Source organism: Semicossyphus pulcher, unplaced genomic scaffold, assembly GCF_022749685.1.
Source record: "Semicossyphus pulcher isolate SPU_LCO1_2020_fin unplaced genomic scaffold, fSemPul1.0.p SCAF_20, whole genome shotgun sequence".
Lineage (NCBI taxonomy): Eukaryota > Metazoa > Chordata > Actinopteri > Labriformes > Labridae > Semicossyphus > Semicossyphus pulcher.
The window spans coordinates 1,579,932-1,593,660 of NW_027211694.1; the positions used below are offsets into that span (position 1 = coordinate 1,579,932).

General features: G+C 41.9%; 1 protein-coding gene across 1 annotated transcript; it reads left to right on the forward strand.

Moving 5' to 3' along the window:
* Window positions 1-1,935: 1,935 nt before the first annotated feature.
* Window positions 1,936-6,726, forward strand: ifng1 (interferon gamma 1). Its single transcript, XM_069671213.1, has 4 exons — window positions 1,936-2,234; window positions 2,605-2,676; window positions 5,052-5,300; window positions 6,025-6,726. Exons 1-4 carry the CDS (start codon window positions 2,115-2,117, stop codon window positions 6,166-6,168), a joined length of 585 nt encoding a protein of 194 aa, XP_069527314.1. The 5' UTR covers window positions 1,936-2,114; the 3' UTR covers window positions 6,169-6,726.
* The last annotated feature ends 7,003 nt before the right edge of the window (window positions 6,727-13,729 follow it).

Consider the following 13,729-nt stretch of genomic DNA (forward strand, 5'->3'; position numbering starts at 1 on the left):
TCTAAATAAAAGTTATTAGTATTTAAATACTTTTCAATACAACCTGCGTAACATTTATCCATTACCATGGGCCCAACTATTTCAACTTTTCCATTGCTAAAGCTAACTATTTAATCTATGTATTAATTGTGGCTAATTCATCTGTTTACCCATTAATTTAGCTAACTGCTAATGTTATACATAGCTAACTATATGAACTGTTTATCAATTACATGCTGTGACATGTTATCTTAACTAATTTCACAAACTCTTCATCAATGTATTGTAGCTACGCCATCTGTTTACCCATGTACATTTAGCTAACTGCTAATGTTTATAAATCCCTTATAGCTATTTCATCTGATTACACCACTTTAAGCTAACTGCTAATGTTTATCTTAGCTAATTACACAAAATGCTTACCAATTACTTGTAGCTGTTTCATCTGTTTACCCATTACTGCAAGCTAATCATTACTTATGTTATTATAAGAATTTAAAACTGTTTATGTATTACTAAATAAACTGTGTTATTACTTTTAGCTAAGTGTTAATGTTATCATTAGATAACTAAAAAAGCTCTTTATCAATTTATTGTAGCTACTTCATTTGTTTACCCATTACTGTGAGCTAACTGCAGATGTTATCCTGAGCTAACTTTACCTATAAACTATCAATATACTGTAGCTATTTTGTTTCTATAACTTTGAGCTAACTGCTAATGGTATTCTTAGCTAACAAAATAAACTGTTGATCTAAATCATCTGTTTACCCATAACATTAAGCTAACTGTTATTTGATATGTTTAGCTAACTTTGTAACACTCCACTACATGTGCAACAACAACAATTAACAGAATAACAACAGTTGTTGTTATTCTGGCTAATATCATGAATGTTTATCAATTTCTTGTTGCTATTTCATCAGTTAGCTTTGGCTAATATTGGCCAGAAATTACAATTGTTTGTACTTGTGCAGCCCCAGAGTGGACATTTGGAGAATGCGTCTTCATATCAAGGTCAAATTTTACAACATCGAAGCTCAAAATGAAGCATCAATTGATAATCAATATTGGTAGAAGTGAATTTGTCATCCAGCTAACAATAGTGTAGCTAGGGGGAGATAGGTTGTGGGGCAATTGGGGCACATTGGAGAGCACTACTTGCTAAGCTACACCGTCTGAAATACTCTACAGGTACATAAGATAATACTTTATACAGTAGATTCCTTGTTTTTGTCATGGTTACCCTCATGTCAGTGCAGCCATTACAGTTTATTTGACAATTTTTCAACATATGCAGAAGATTCAGAATGTGTATCAATCTGAAAATAGTCCCCCCAAAACACGAAGATTTCCCTCTTCAGGAGGAACCAATGGGCGAATGGTGTTTCAGTGGTCTCTAAAGGCTTCAATAGTTGCCCAGTATGCAAAGTGCACATAGCAACCACTGTCAGAAAATCCCACAGTTCCTAATAAAACCACAGGGGACATATATTATGCAAGGTTTGTCATGGTTTCCACGTTGTTTCTACTGGATCAAACGATTTCCGACGCAGGCTGCAGCCGCGACGTCCTCAGCTACAACGCTTTCCATCGGCTGCAATGCAACCTCAGTGCACAGAACACAGGCCTCTATCAGGAACCATTAGAGCTCCCAGTATGACCAGTAGGATTACCAATTCCATTAAAAGCACTGTTTGGCATGAGTTTCTGAAGAGAGCGGATGATGGCTGTTTGACATACATGAGTGGGAGACCCCTCACCCACTTCTATGAAGTTTGGTGATTTAAAGGAAACTAGACAAACCACACTTTTCACACCTAGATCATCGCTGCAACACTCTCTCTCTCTCTTTCCCCAGTGTGTGTCTATGTCTCTCTGCCACTTTGCCTCGCTCTCGCTCGAGTTATAAATATTGGCTTTCTTGACAAGTCGAGCACTTTGAGCCAAGTTCAGGGCAAGAGACACTCAGCTGTCACTCAGACCATCACAGTCAGTCACACAGGTTTTCCGGTCAGCCTGTTTCCGAACTCCACGTCTATCCGACAGGGATTGCAACCAGCAGTTACATCGGGTCCAAACAGGCTTGGGAATCGAACCGGCGACTTTTGCGAGCAGGGGTATTACAAGTGAATATGGCTGCAATGGCGAGGGCAGTGGTCTGTCTGTCCCTGTGTTTGGCTGTGTCCCAGGTCAGAAGCTCCCACATCCCTGCAGAGATGAACAGAACCATCCAGAACCTCCTACAGCACTATGTGAGTACTGAGAGAACGACCACTGTTCCTTGTACTGATGCTCTTCTTACTTGTACTTGTATTACTGTCATTGAAGAGCAGTACTTCAACTGCAGGTACAAGCTCTTATTTCCTGTTACTTTTCACACACTGAAGCCCCCACCACAAACACACACGCATGCGCACAAACGCAAACACGTTACTTTGACTGTGTGTGTTTTTAAAAGACTGTTCTTGATTTTACTTTTTAATTATTATATTTGATAAGAGAAAATCTTTGCAACATCTCTGAGGTGTCAGATTGTCCTTGAATGCACCAACATGTTTAAAACTGGTCGTCTGAATTTTTTCACAACGTCCTGAAAATGTTGTTTTTTTTGTATTTTTTCAGAGCATTTCCAATAAGGACAGATTTAACGGGAAGCCCGTCTTCTCCAGAGAACCACTAACCGGCAAAATGGAGGTAAATATAAACCGACTCGATCAAGGACCAATTTAGCTTCTATATGTCTACAAATAGGAACATGACTTCTCTGTGAAGTGTCCGTGGTCAGTCAGTGTTGGATTGGGGTTTAACTACCTTTGACCTCGCTGTCTCACCTCTTTAAACATCCAAATCGACCAAAGGAGCGTCTGTGAAACATTAAAGATGATGAACAGGGGTCATAGAAGGTTAAATAAAGTTTTCAGTGGGAACTTTAAAGGACAAGTTTTTGGGAATACGTGAGATCAGACGCTGGAGGCTATTAGCCTAGCTTAGCATAAAGACCGGACCTTCATCCTAAACCGCTCGTATCCAGCAGCCCGCTGTTCAGCGAAGCCTCTCCTGCTGTTAGGCACGTTGCCAGATTGGGTGGTGAGCACACGTTTTGGTCATTGTACAGGCAGAATATTAACAAACCTGTCAACCTCGCAGTGACTTCACACATCCCGTGCGCTAACAAGACTTACTCCCTCTAAGACATGTTGATAGGTATATTTTTTAACTTTGGACAGAGCCAGCTAGCTGTTTCCCTCTGCTTCCAGTCTTTATGCTAAGCTAGGCTAAATACTGCTTGACTTGAGCTTTGGTGGAGGTTGTTGGTTCACAGCCTGCGAGGCACAAATCAGGGCATAAAAACATCCCGCGCTCTGAGCTGATTCAAGTAGTTCTAATGTAATTTAAGAGCTTTAGATTTACAGAAAGAAAGTGTGAGTGTACATCCAAGTATTTAAATGCTCTCCTTGTTGACCTCCTGTTTAGCTCTGCCAGCGTTAAGCTAGCTGCTAACCACTGAGTCAGCAGTAGGCTGGTGTTTTCCTCAGTGTAGTCTGACACTGTGAACAGCTTCTTTATGGCACTAGAGATAGTGTTGAGGTTTGTGTGGCTTCTATGCTGCTGGTTCTGCATTCTGCAAATCCGGTGCAACTACTCGCAGGCTCCAAATCAAACTTTCAATCTCCAACAACAAAGACAAAAAAGCCACTTAATTGTTGGTTTCGAGCTCGGAGCGCTACAGCCTGCCGCGCTTCAGTTGGTGCGGTTAACAAGATGATATCTAGGTAAGATAAGATCAGAGGACATTCATATGAACCTGCAGTAGATGCCGTGGTATGTGGCGTTATTTGTGTAAAAATAAACGTTAAGTAAACAATAATTAAACTGAAATCTTGATTTTTTAAAATAAAATAAACTGTCAAAGTAATCTTTGGGATTTTTCTCGTTCAATTAGCACGAAATAATGTCAACTGGAGCGTCTCAAAGAGCTAATCAGGTGCCTTCCTGATGCTGATTCAGATGACTTCAGTGTTTGCACATGCAAGTTATACTTTAATACCAGTGCGATAAAAAAATACATAATATGATTAGTTTTTAACAGCTGTATACTTCTTACCCTGTATGCATTTGGTATGAGTGCTATCCTTACCTAAACACAAGCTAAGCTAATGTTAGCAGCAGCTAGGCTAATGATTTTTACCTTGAAACGGATCTATATGTTGTTTTTACCTGTTTAAATCATCATGGTCACATGATTAACGACCTGTAAGCTGCTCTTCTTCGCTGCTCTAAAAGGAGTAGAAGTTGTTTTTGGATCTTGGTTTGAACTTGAATTACAGTGGTCCTGAATCCAGCTCACCTGGTAGTTGGAAAATCAGTGTTAGACAGAAGGTGGTATTTAGCATAGCCTTAAAGGCCACCCGTCCCACACTCTGCTTTGGGTTTTCCCATTGTGTGCTTTTCCCTCACCACAACATCGCAGGTGTTACATTTCGTCACTTCTGGTTTTGTTCCAGTCGAGCATCTTCGTGTGACTCATCTGAAGTGAAACTAAACTTTAAACCGCCGTCGAGTCTCTACCACCGTTAACAATGTACCTTATAGTGTTGATCATATTTTGCTGACCTGTGACCTCTCTGAGTTCTTGCATCCAAATGATTCTGAGTCTGTTTCAGCAGATTGGAATATAACTTTAATGTTTCACAGTCAGTGAGTGGCGTTCCCCTTTAAGGCCGACTCTTCGCTGGGTGGGAAACCACACAGTTTTTTTTTCCACTCTGTAGAAACGTCTTTTAACTTGAACCTAAAGACCGGAATGAGTTTGTCAATCTAAATAAGATCAGCTCATCTTTAATTAAAGGATGATTCCTGCTTTTTAAAATACCTGCCAAAGCTTTGCTTCCCGTTAATCTCTCCAAAAGTCGACTTATAGTCTCTTAAATCTTGCTGAAAAAAGCTCAACTTTTCAGGATGTGACAAAGACAAGTGTAAACCATCAGTGTTGTTTCCTTAATAGCGACTCACATATCAGCGACCAGAAGCAGACTTCTGTATCTGACCTCCTGTGTGTTTCTCTTTAGGCGCAGAAGGTGTTCATGGGCGGCGTTTTGGAGTCGTACGAAAAGCTCTTTGGCCACATGTTGAAGGAGCTGCCCACCCCGAGCCCTCAGACAGCCGAGAGCAACGCTGCTGATGCTGCCGCGAGGACGGATGAAGACATGAGGACGAAGCTGAGCTACATCCTGAGGCAGGTCCAGGACCTGAGGAGACACCGGTACCAGGAGCAGGAGAAGCTTCTGCAGAACCTGCAGGATCTCAAACACATCAAGGTAGAGACACAGACTTACACTAAGAGAGAGAGAGAGAGAGAGAGAGCGAGAGAGAGCGAGAGAGATTGCCACATTGACACGTTTCCCGCCTTATTTTGAAAGTCTGACCAGGTGTTTAGAATGTATTATTGCTAACTTAACTGCTTTATTTTGAAAGTCTAATATGTTTTTATTGACACGTTTCCCGCCTTATTTTGAAAGTCTAACATGTTTCTTATTGACACGTTTCCCGCCTTTTTTTGAAAGTCTAACATGTTTTTTATTGACACGTTTCCCGCCTTTTTTTGAAAGTCTAATATGTTTTTATTGACACGTTTCCCGCCTTATTTTGAAAGTCTAATATGTTTTTATTGACACGTTTCCCGCCTTATTTTGAAAGTCTAATATGTTTTTATTGACACGTTTCCCGCCTTTTTTTGAAAGTCTAACCGGGTGTTCATTATTTATTATTGCTGACTTGAGGCCTTATTTATTTTACCTAGCTTTGCTGCTTTATTTTGAAAGTCTGACTGGACATAACATGTTTCTTATTGCTAAGTTTCCTGTCTTATTGTGAAAGTTATTATTACTGACGTGACCTCGGGAAAAAGAGGAACCTACAAAGTCATATTTTGAAGCTGCCAGATGATGATGATTCGATGTGTCGGGAGTGAGACTGAAAGTTTTTGTCGATTTTACGATCATAAATTAATGTAAAATGTTTTTCTCTTTCTCGTTCTTCTAGATGGACAACCCTGTCGTCCAGAGCAAAGCATTGTGGGAGCTGCCCTGGCTGTACGAGGAGGCCAGCTCTTTGTCCGACAACATCATTAAGCAGAGGCGACGCCGACGGCAAGCACGGAGGGCCAAAACTCGCCTGGGAGCCTAAAACAGAAAGAGGCACAACAAAGACGTCGACAACAACAAAAGAAACTCCGCCTGATCGATGACGTCGTTTGTTAAAGTTCGAATGATTTAAAGTTTGGTGCTCCACACTTAAAGTTTCAGTTTGATCACTGTTCGATCAGGTTTAGTCAATTCTAATCAAGCTTCACTCACCTCATCAGTATCGATCAATATCACCTGGAAATACTTGATTTCTTGATTTGACTGTTTGATTTAATGCAGAATTATTAATTATTATATTTTTCATGTTAATGCCTCAAGCTGAACCTTTTATTGTTCGTGACGTGTGAGAAAATTATATTTCCAATTTTAACGTGAAAACTATTTTTCTATGTCCAAAAAAAATCTATATTTTTATTTGATTTTATAAAGTGTGTTTGAAAGTGTACGAAAATATAACTGACGATGACGATGATGACGATGTTTACGGTACAAATACACCAGAGTTTAATGCTGACGGGTCTCTGAAGAAAAAGTACATATTGTAACTTTCATATTTATTCTTTTTAATTTAAGGTGTCTATTTAAAAGCTAATCATAACGCTGTGACTAATAGATGATTATTTATTATGTTTTTGTATTATTATGATAATTTATTGATTGGCACATGTATGCAGATGAATGCTACTGAATAAAGAAGAATGAAAAGCATTTCCTGTTTCCTGTGATGTTTTTAGGATGATGTCACGATTGAGCATTTTGTTACGTTAGTCCACGAGAACGCTGCAGCTGCAACCGTCTGCATCTATTTCAGTCCATCCTGGACTTCTCAGCTTTTTCTGTGACTGTTGCGCCCGAAAATTCCTTTTTTTTCGCTGCAGACTTTTGAAAAAGTTTCGATGCAGGTTGGGATGTTTTGAGGCCTTTTTTATGTTTAACACGACGCATCCACTGTGAGCTACAAACGCTCCAATAAAGCATCACTTCAGGTCAATTTCTGTGTCAAGATGCCAAATAAAATGCGTAAAAATGGAATAAAACTATTTACATTTAAACGGAATAGTAATTTTTCACTGCGCCAAAGAAGAATCGACACATTAAAGCTGCTCTACTTGTTATTTCAGGTGCTGCGCTTGCATAAAACCACTGATAACAGATGATGATCACTAACGGCTAACAGTTTTCAGCATGGATGAATCATCACAAGAAGAGTGTTAGATTTATTATTATAAAGTTGCACGCTTAATCGCAACTTCCTGGAGGGACTGACTATCTGCATCTTTACATTGACGTTTGTACAAAATGCGGCAAGCAAAAAACGAGCGTCGCATTTGGACAGAGATACAACCAAAAGATTGGCACGTTAAAGACACAGACTCCTAAAGAACATTACGAGTTATTTTTGGGTGTCATCTGCATAGAGTGTGATGTAATTGTGTGCAAACTGTAAATAGTTTGTTGTGTTGAACAGATAAATGTACATGTTAAATAAAAGAGGCCCAATGGTTGAGCCTTGTGGAACTCCTCAAGGCCACTTTTTCTTTAGGTCTGCTTGGATGCAGAGTTGTGAGGTGAGAACAGATGGTGCTTTTACTTTCAGAATCCTCTTGTGCCCTTTTATTTCCTCGTGAGCTGATTCCTAGGAGAGGAAAGAAGGAACATTTAAATCCTCAAATCTGTTCATTTTTCAGACTTCTCTCTTTCATTATAACATTTTGGATAATTGTACATCTTTGAGGCTTTTAAAGTTCTTTATATGAAGCCATGTGATGAATGGGAAATGAGTCTTTGCCACTCATTGAGTTTGGTGAGGGAATCATCCCAGAGCAGCGTCAGGTGTGTGTGTGTCTGATTGCCCCTGATTAAGACCAGGTGTGTGAAGTCTATATATATATATATGTTCCAGTGCTCTGTGCTGACTCATTATCTCACCATCAGGTAGTGAGAGGTGCTCCAAAGGCCAGGCCTGTGCAAAAAGATGATTAAAATCTTAACAGATGTGTAAAATGACAACAGAGAATGCCGAACTGAACAGTTTTGTTCCTGTCGTGTGCAGAGCAACGATATGACTCACTCTCCTCTCTAATCGCTCACTTCCCTCTGTGATAACTTTAAGACGCCCCGATCATCCTGACAGAAGCACAACAAGGAGACCTAACCAAACACTGCTTCTTGGAAAGAGTTGATAAACCAGAGGATGGAAAGCAGTGGTTAAATCTCTGAGATACAAAGAGTTTGAAACGCTTGTTGTTACATTTTAACTGCAAACTAAAGCCGTCAAAAACGTGTTAAACAAAAAGGAAAACCTGAAAGTTGTACTTGAGTGAATGTTTGTTTAATGTTGCATTAATTCTAAATACATTTTGATATAATATTTATTATTAGTGACATAAACAAACGCAGCGTCTCTGCTGACACAGACTCTGTTCTGCAGAAATGAAACTGTTGTCTGTGTTGCTGCTTAGAGACCACGATCCTCTGCAGACAGACAGGTCTGGGTATTTCTCAGACCCCTACCCCTCCCACCAGCGCACAGCTGTGATGTCACTTCCTGTGACTTCGCTTCTGGTAATAGGCAGGTAGATTTCTCTTACAGTAACTGCAGCTTTAACCCACAATGCACGGTGAATGCTCTGCAGGGCTCTGAGGTTGTGACTTCTAAGAAAGGCGAGCTGTGCTTCCCCCTCAGAGCAGAGCTGTGTGTTTGTGTGGTCAGTAAACAACAACAACTTAACAACCGCTGCACAAACTATAGAAGACAAACTAACTGACTGAATTAAATAATCTTTTCTTTTTCTGTTTTGGGACGCTGCTGCTGTCACTTCCTCAGTGGTTGTTTTGACCCATTTTCCAGCCTGCCAGCGACGGCTCAGACGCATCACCCAGTGTTAAAAATAGATGAGAAGTGGACGTAGCCAACGTGACGCCACCCACTGTTGTTTTGGAATTCTATTTTGAATTTTTCGCTATCTTGGTTTTGGGGGTTTTGTGGAGCTAAAAGTGACCATATCTGAACAGGGAGAAGAAGCAGGAGAGAGCGAGAGATTAGCTAACACACTTATAAGCTATTAGTTAAGCTAGCAATAGCCTTAAAGGGGCCAAATCTTTAAATGCATATTCTCATATTTTCATGGGTTTCACGTGTTTGTTTGTTGTTCACAGTGAAAAAGTGAAACTGCATCATTTCAGGTCGCCTCTGAAATGAGCCGTTCAGAACAGCTGCAGGTTTCTCTGAGAACCTTTCGCCGAAGCCGACCGATCGCCATTCACCGTTGTTCCCCTCAGGCGGCCTTCTTGCACAAGCTTGTCATCGTTAAGATCTCAGCTTACCGTTCCGACACCTCCTGGAGATTCGTCCTCGTACATATGAGGCCCGAATAACCGATCCCAGAGCAGCCATGTATTCTGACGGTGCAGCGCGGCCGCTCCGCCACGTGGGATCGCGCATGTGGGGGAGGGGCTACGCGGTCACTACAAATACTGTCAGCCAATCGTGGCGAAGGTCTGACCTCTGAATGGCAGCTTGTTCGCTTCAGGAGGAGGGAGAGCCTCCGATTAGAATATGTACACAAGTTTTAAAAGGAAACAAACGTGAAACCAACAAAGTTTGGCACACAGGTAGCCCCGCCCTCAACCCTCCCCTCTTCCTGGTCTGTGTGACTCTCAATGGGAGCATCAGTGACTAAATGAACATCATGCTGTGTTGAAGAAGACTTGAAACTAGAGACTGAGACCATAAAGTCATTAGGAACATGTTTACTGAGGGAATACATCAGGAGAGGAGGAGGAGCATTGTCTCAGACTTCTAACCAGTAGAGTCGCCCTCTGCTGGACGTGAGGAAGAATGCAGGTTTTAATTGGCTTCACATTTACTTCTGATCACAGTTGATGATCATAGAACCAAAACATTTAGAGCCACTTCTGAATTTTGTTTCTTGTCAGGCTTCAAACGTCCGACAGTGACCCGGCTGTGAGTTCAAGAGACAAAAAGCCCAACTGATAAATAAATAAACGGCTTGAGGTGATAAATGACGGGTATATGTGAGAGCTTAGATGATTAGATATTGGTGTTTATCTTTAATTCAGTGTTTCTGACTGTGTAACGGGGATGGGGGCACTGAGGGGGCGGACTGCTGCGGTGTTAAAGGGCACTCCAGCAACGGACAGCGGTGGAAACCGTGACACAGAATCAACTTTCAGCTCACGCCTCCGTTTCTCAGTGTGTGTGTGTGAGTGTGTTTCAGTGTTAGTCAGCATGTTGCAGATGCTAATGCAGAAAGGTTTGCATGTCTGTAATACACCGAACGCAGCTCGGCTCTTCTGCTTCTGCAAACTGGCTGCAGGGAGGAACTTTGGTGTGAAGGGATATATTAAGCCTCTTTTCTGTTTCACGCATGGCGAAAGAAAACTAATTAATTGTGACGCTTCCTGTTAGAAAAGGTTTCGATTGCAGGAAAGGAAACCACAGATCAGAAGGTGTTAATTCATCTGAGAAATACTGTGAGGCTGCACAGTGATGCTCTGAGCTAAATGCTAACATCAGCATGCTTTAATGCAAACCACTACAAAGCTAAAAAGTTGATGATCTGCAGATAATGACAGTTGCACCAAGTTTGAAAAAAGTTTCACAGACTATAAAAAGATGACGTCAAATACATTTTTCTCCAACATGGTTTCTGTCATTATAGTTAGTTCTTATCATGCTGATTTGTGTCCAAGTGTTCATTGTTCTCACAAGTTTACTTTTAATTAGTTATTTGATGCTATAAAAAGGAGGCGTGGCCTCATGATTGACAGCTCTGAGGACAAATGGGGCTCCTGCAGCGTTCTGTTCCCGAGTAGCAGAGTAGAGGAGGAACGGCGAGAGGAGACGTAACTAACACTAACACTATAGTCATAGAACTTTCCATCAGCGTGAATATCTGCTTCAGACCGACACAAGAAGCTGTTCTGCTGCAGGCTGAGCCCACCTGAGGGCTCCAACACGCCAAGGACACCTGAGGGCTCCAACACGCCAAGGACACCTGAGGGCTCCAACACGCCAAGGACACCTGAGGGCTCCAACACGCCAAGGACACCTGAGGGCTCCGACACGGCAACGACACAAGGTACAGGTGTGTGTCGGGGAGGTTACATGGTGCACGGTTTGTCCATGAATGTTGTAAATAAAGATTAAAGGACTGAGCGGTTGTTAATAAAGTGTTTGAAAGTGTGCAGGATGTTTAATTTCAGTTTGAGGTCGTAACAAACGGCTCCAGTTTCGTAGCAGCAGAAGGAAGCGGCTGAGCTGGCTCTCTGTGACCTTTGACCTCTTCACGGAGAGCTGCTGGCTAGAATCAATCCCTGATAAATACTCAACAAAAGACAATGAAAAAACAAAATCAGTTGAAATGTTTGTCATCAAAATATTTAATTGAATGTAATCGACGACAGGACGCCATCTTTACGTGCGAGCAAAGATTAAAGAGGGCGGGTCTTTAAAAGTATGACGGCGCTTGTTGTGACTCATGTAAACTTTGTTTAAAATAAACCCATGAAAGTAAAATGATCTGAGGTGTGACTCCGTCCTCCAGTGATTCATAGTTTCAGAAAATATGCCGAGTGTTCAGAAAGAGAAAAAAAAGCATCATAGCTCAGTCATGAAAAACACACACACACACACACACACACACACACACACACACACACAGCTCATTAACATATCAGACAGAGAAGCTCGGTGGCATTTCCATGAAGTTAAGTGTTGTTTCCTGTTGCAGAGGAAGTTCTGACTGGGTTCATCACACACTCTCTCACACACACACACACACACACACACACACACACACACACACACACACACACACACACACACTCTGTTACTGTTCTGCGTATAAACTCTGAAGGCCTGTGAAATGTTTTCGGGTGTTGGAAGTATTCTGGTCTCCATTTGTAGTCCGAGTATTGACCAATCACGTATCAGCAGGCTTTGATGTCTGTCTGACTGACAGTCTGTGTGGAGAGCAAAAGCAGGCGTAGAGTGATCCTCCGTGACGACATCCAGACTCCCATCAGCTTCATCTGACAAAGCGTCTTATTAATCTCTATAAACAAACATCTGCATGCTAACAGCTAACAGCTAACATTCTGTTCTGGATCACACATTCAACTTGAGACAAATTCCCTTGACGTTGTGTCGCAAAACCCGTTCAGCATTTAGATTTCCCGACTTCCTTGAATGCATCAAATGATGGCTCCTCATGTTAGAGTAGTTTTCTTCTCCTCTTGAGGACAGACCTGACAAACATCTGAACACACGGTCGCTGCTCGAGCTGCTGACCGGACTGTAAACAATGCAGCGCACGGAGGAGGACGTCTGGGCAGGAAGTCGTTTAAACGCTGGCTAAACTGGAAATACTGAAAAGTTGTCCGTCGCTCTGTTCGGCCAGCCTCGCCTCGACTCACTTGGAGCAGCTCTTTAAGCTCAAAGAAACCTGGACCTGGTGCTTTCATTCGCTGTTACCTTGACTGAGCCTGGAAGCGAGCTGATCAGATACTTAAGGTGGATTTCGACCTGAGGGGGGCACTAGAGGAAAGGTCACGGGGTCACAATGTTCAGATGTTTCACTCTGCATGAAGCTCAAATAAATGTCTGGAGAACATCAAACACATGTTGGAAGGATGACACAAAGATGTTCATAACTTCTAAAGATGACATATGAACTTTGATCTGTGTGTTCATGCAAGAAGCAAGAGTCTCCGCTGACACCTGGTGGACACAGTCTGCAACTACAAGCCGAACACAGGCTGAGTGTCCAGGTGGACAAAGACAGATCTGCAAATAATAAATTAATTCTTCATTTAAACTCCTGTTGGTCTTTTTATTTAAGAACACGATAAAGAAGCTTTTTAACCCCAGAGAGAATCACACCGGCTGTGATGCTGACGAGCAGAGAGCATCGAGCTGACATCCTGAATGCTGCATTCTCCCTGCAGGCAAAGAACACAAACTGAATGTCTCTTTTTATAACTCTGACAGCTGCACATGACTGCTAGAAATGTACAATAAATAATACAAGACTGTTAGAGTGGGGTTTTAAACACAAGAGGTTAAGAGGCCGTTAAGCTCTGATCAAGTGGAGCAAACGTTTCCACACTTTGTCCAACGATCAGTCCAAAACTCAAACTATTAAAATTAAACTGAAAACAATAAATCATTCCCAGGAGAGGCAGTTAATCCTCATGTAACTAAAGATGTCAGACGGCGCAGAAAGAGGTTCCCCTCAGATCTTTAATCAGGTACGTGAGTGAATCTGTGCCGTGTTCTCCAGGTGCTGCTCTCTCCCTCACTGAGGGTGATTGAACTCACCTGTGCCGACTTAACAATCAAAGGCCAGCGCAGACGTTCTGGGGACACCTAACCTGCTCCGGAGCAGGTTATGTTTGAGATAAGAGATCAACCTGAACTCATCACCACCTACTGACCAATCAGGTCTCTTGATTCAGGCGCTCTGTGAGCAGATGGTGAGAGGGAGGAGGGAGAGAGAGCGATGAAACACTTCCTGTTTACTGCAGGAGTTTTTAAAATATCTTCATGACAGATATTCATCGTGCCTTACTGATGC

Excerpts from the sequence above, each read along its gene's own strand:
- ifng1 (XM_069671213.1), top strand. The coding sequence starts at position 2,115 with ATGGCTGCAATGGCGAGGGCAGTGGTCTGTCTGTCCCTGTGTTTGGCT. Across the intron at positions 2,235-2,604 it reads AGAACCTCCTACAGCACTAT|AGCATTTCCAATAAGGACAG; the intron begins GTGAGTACTGAG and ends GTATTTTTTCAG. Across the intron at positions 5,301-6,024 it reads AGGATCTCAAACACATCAAG|ATGGACAACCCTGTCGTCCA; the intron begins GTAGAGACACAG and ends TCGTTCTTCTAG.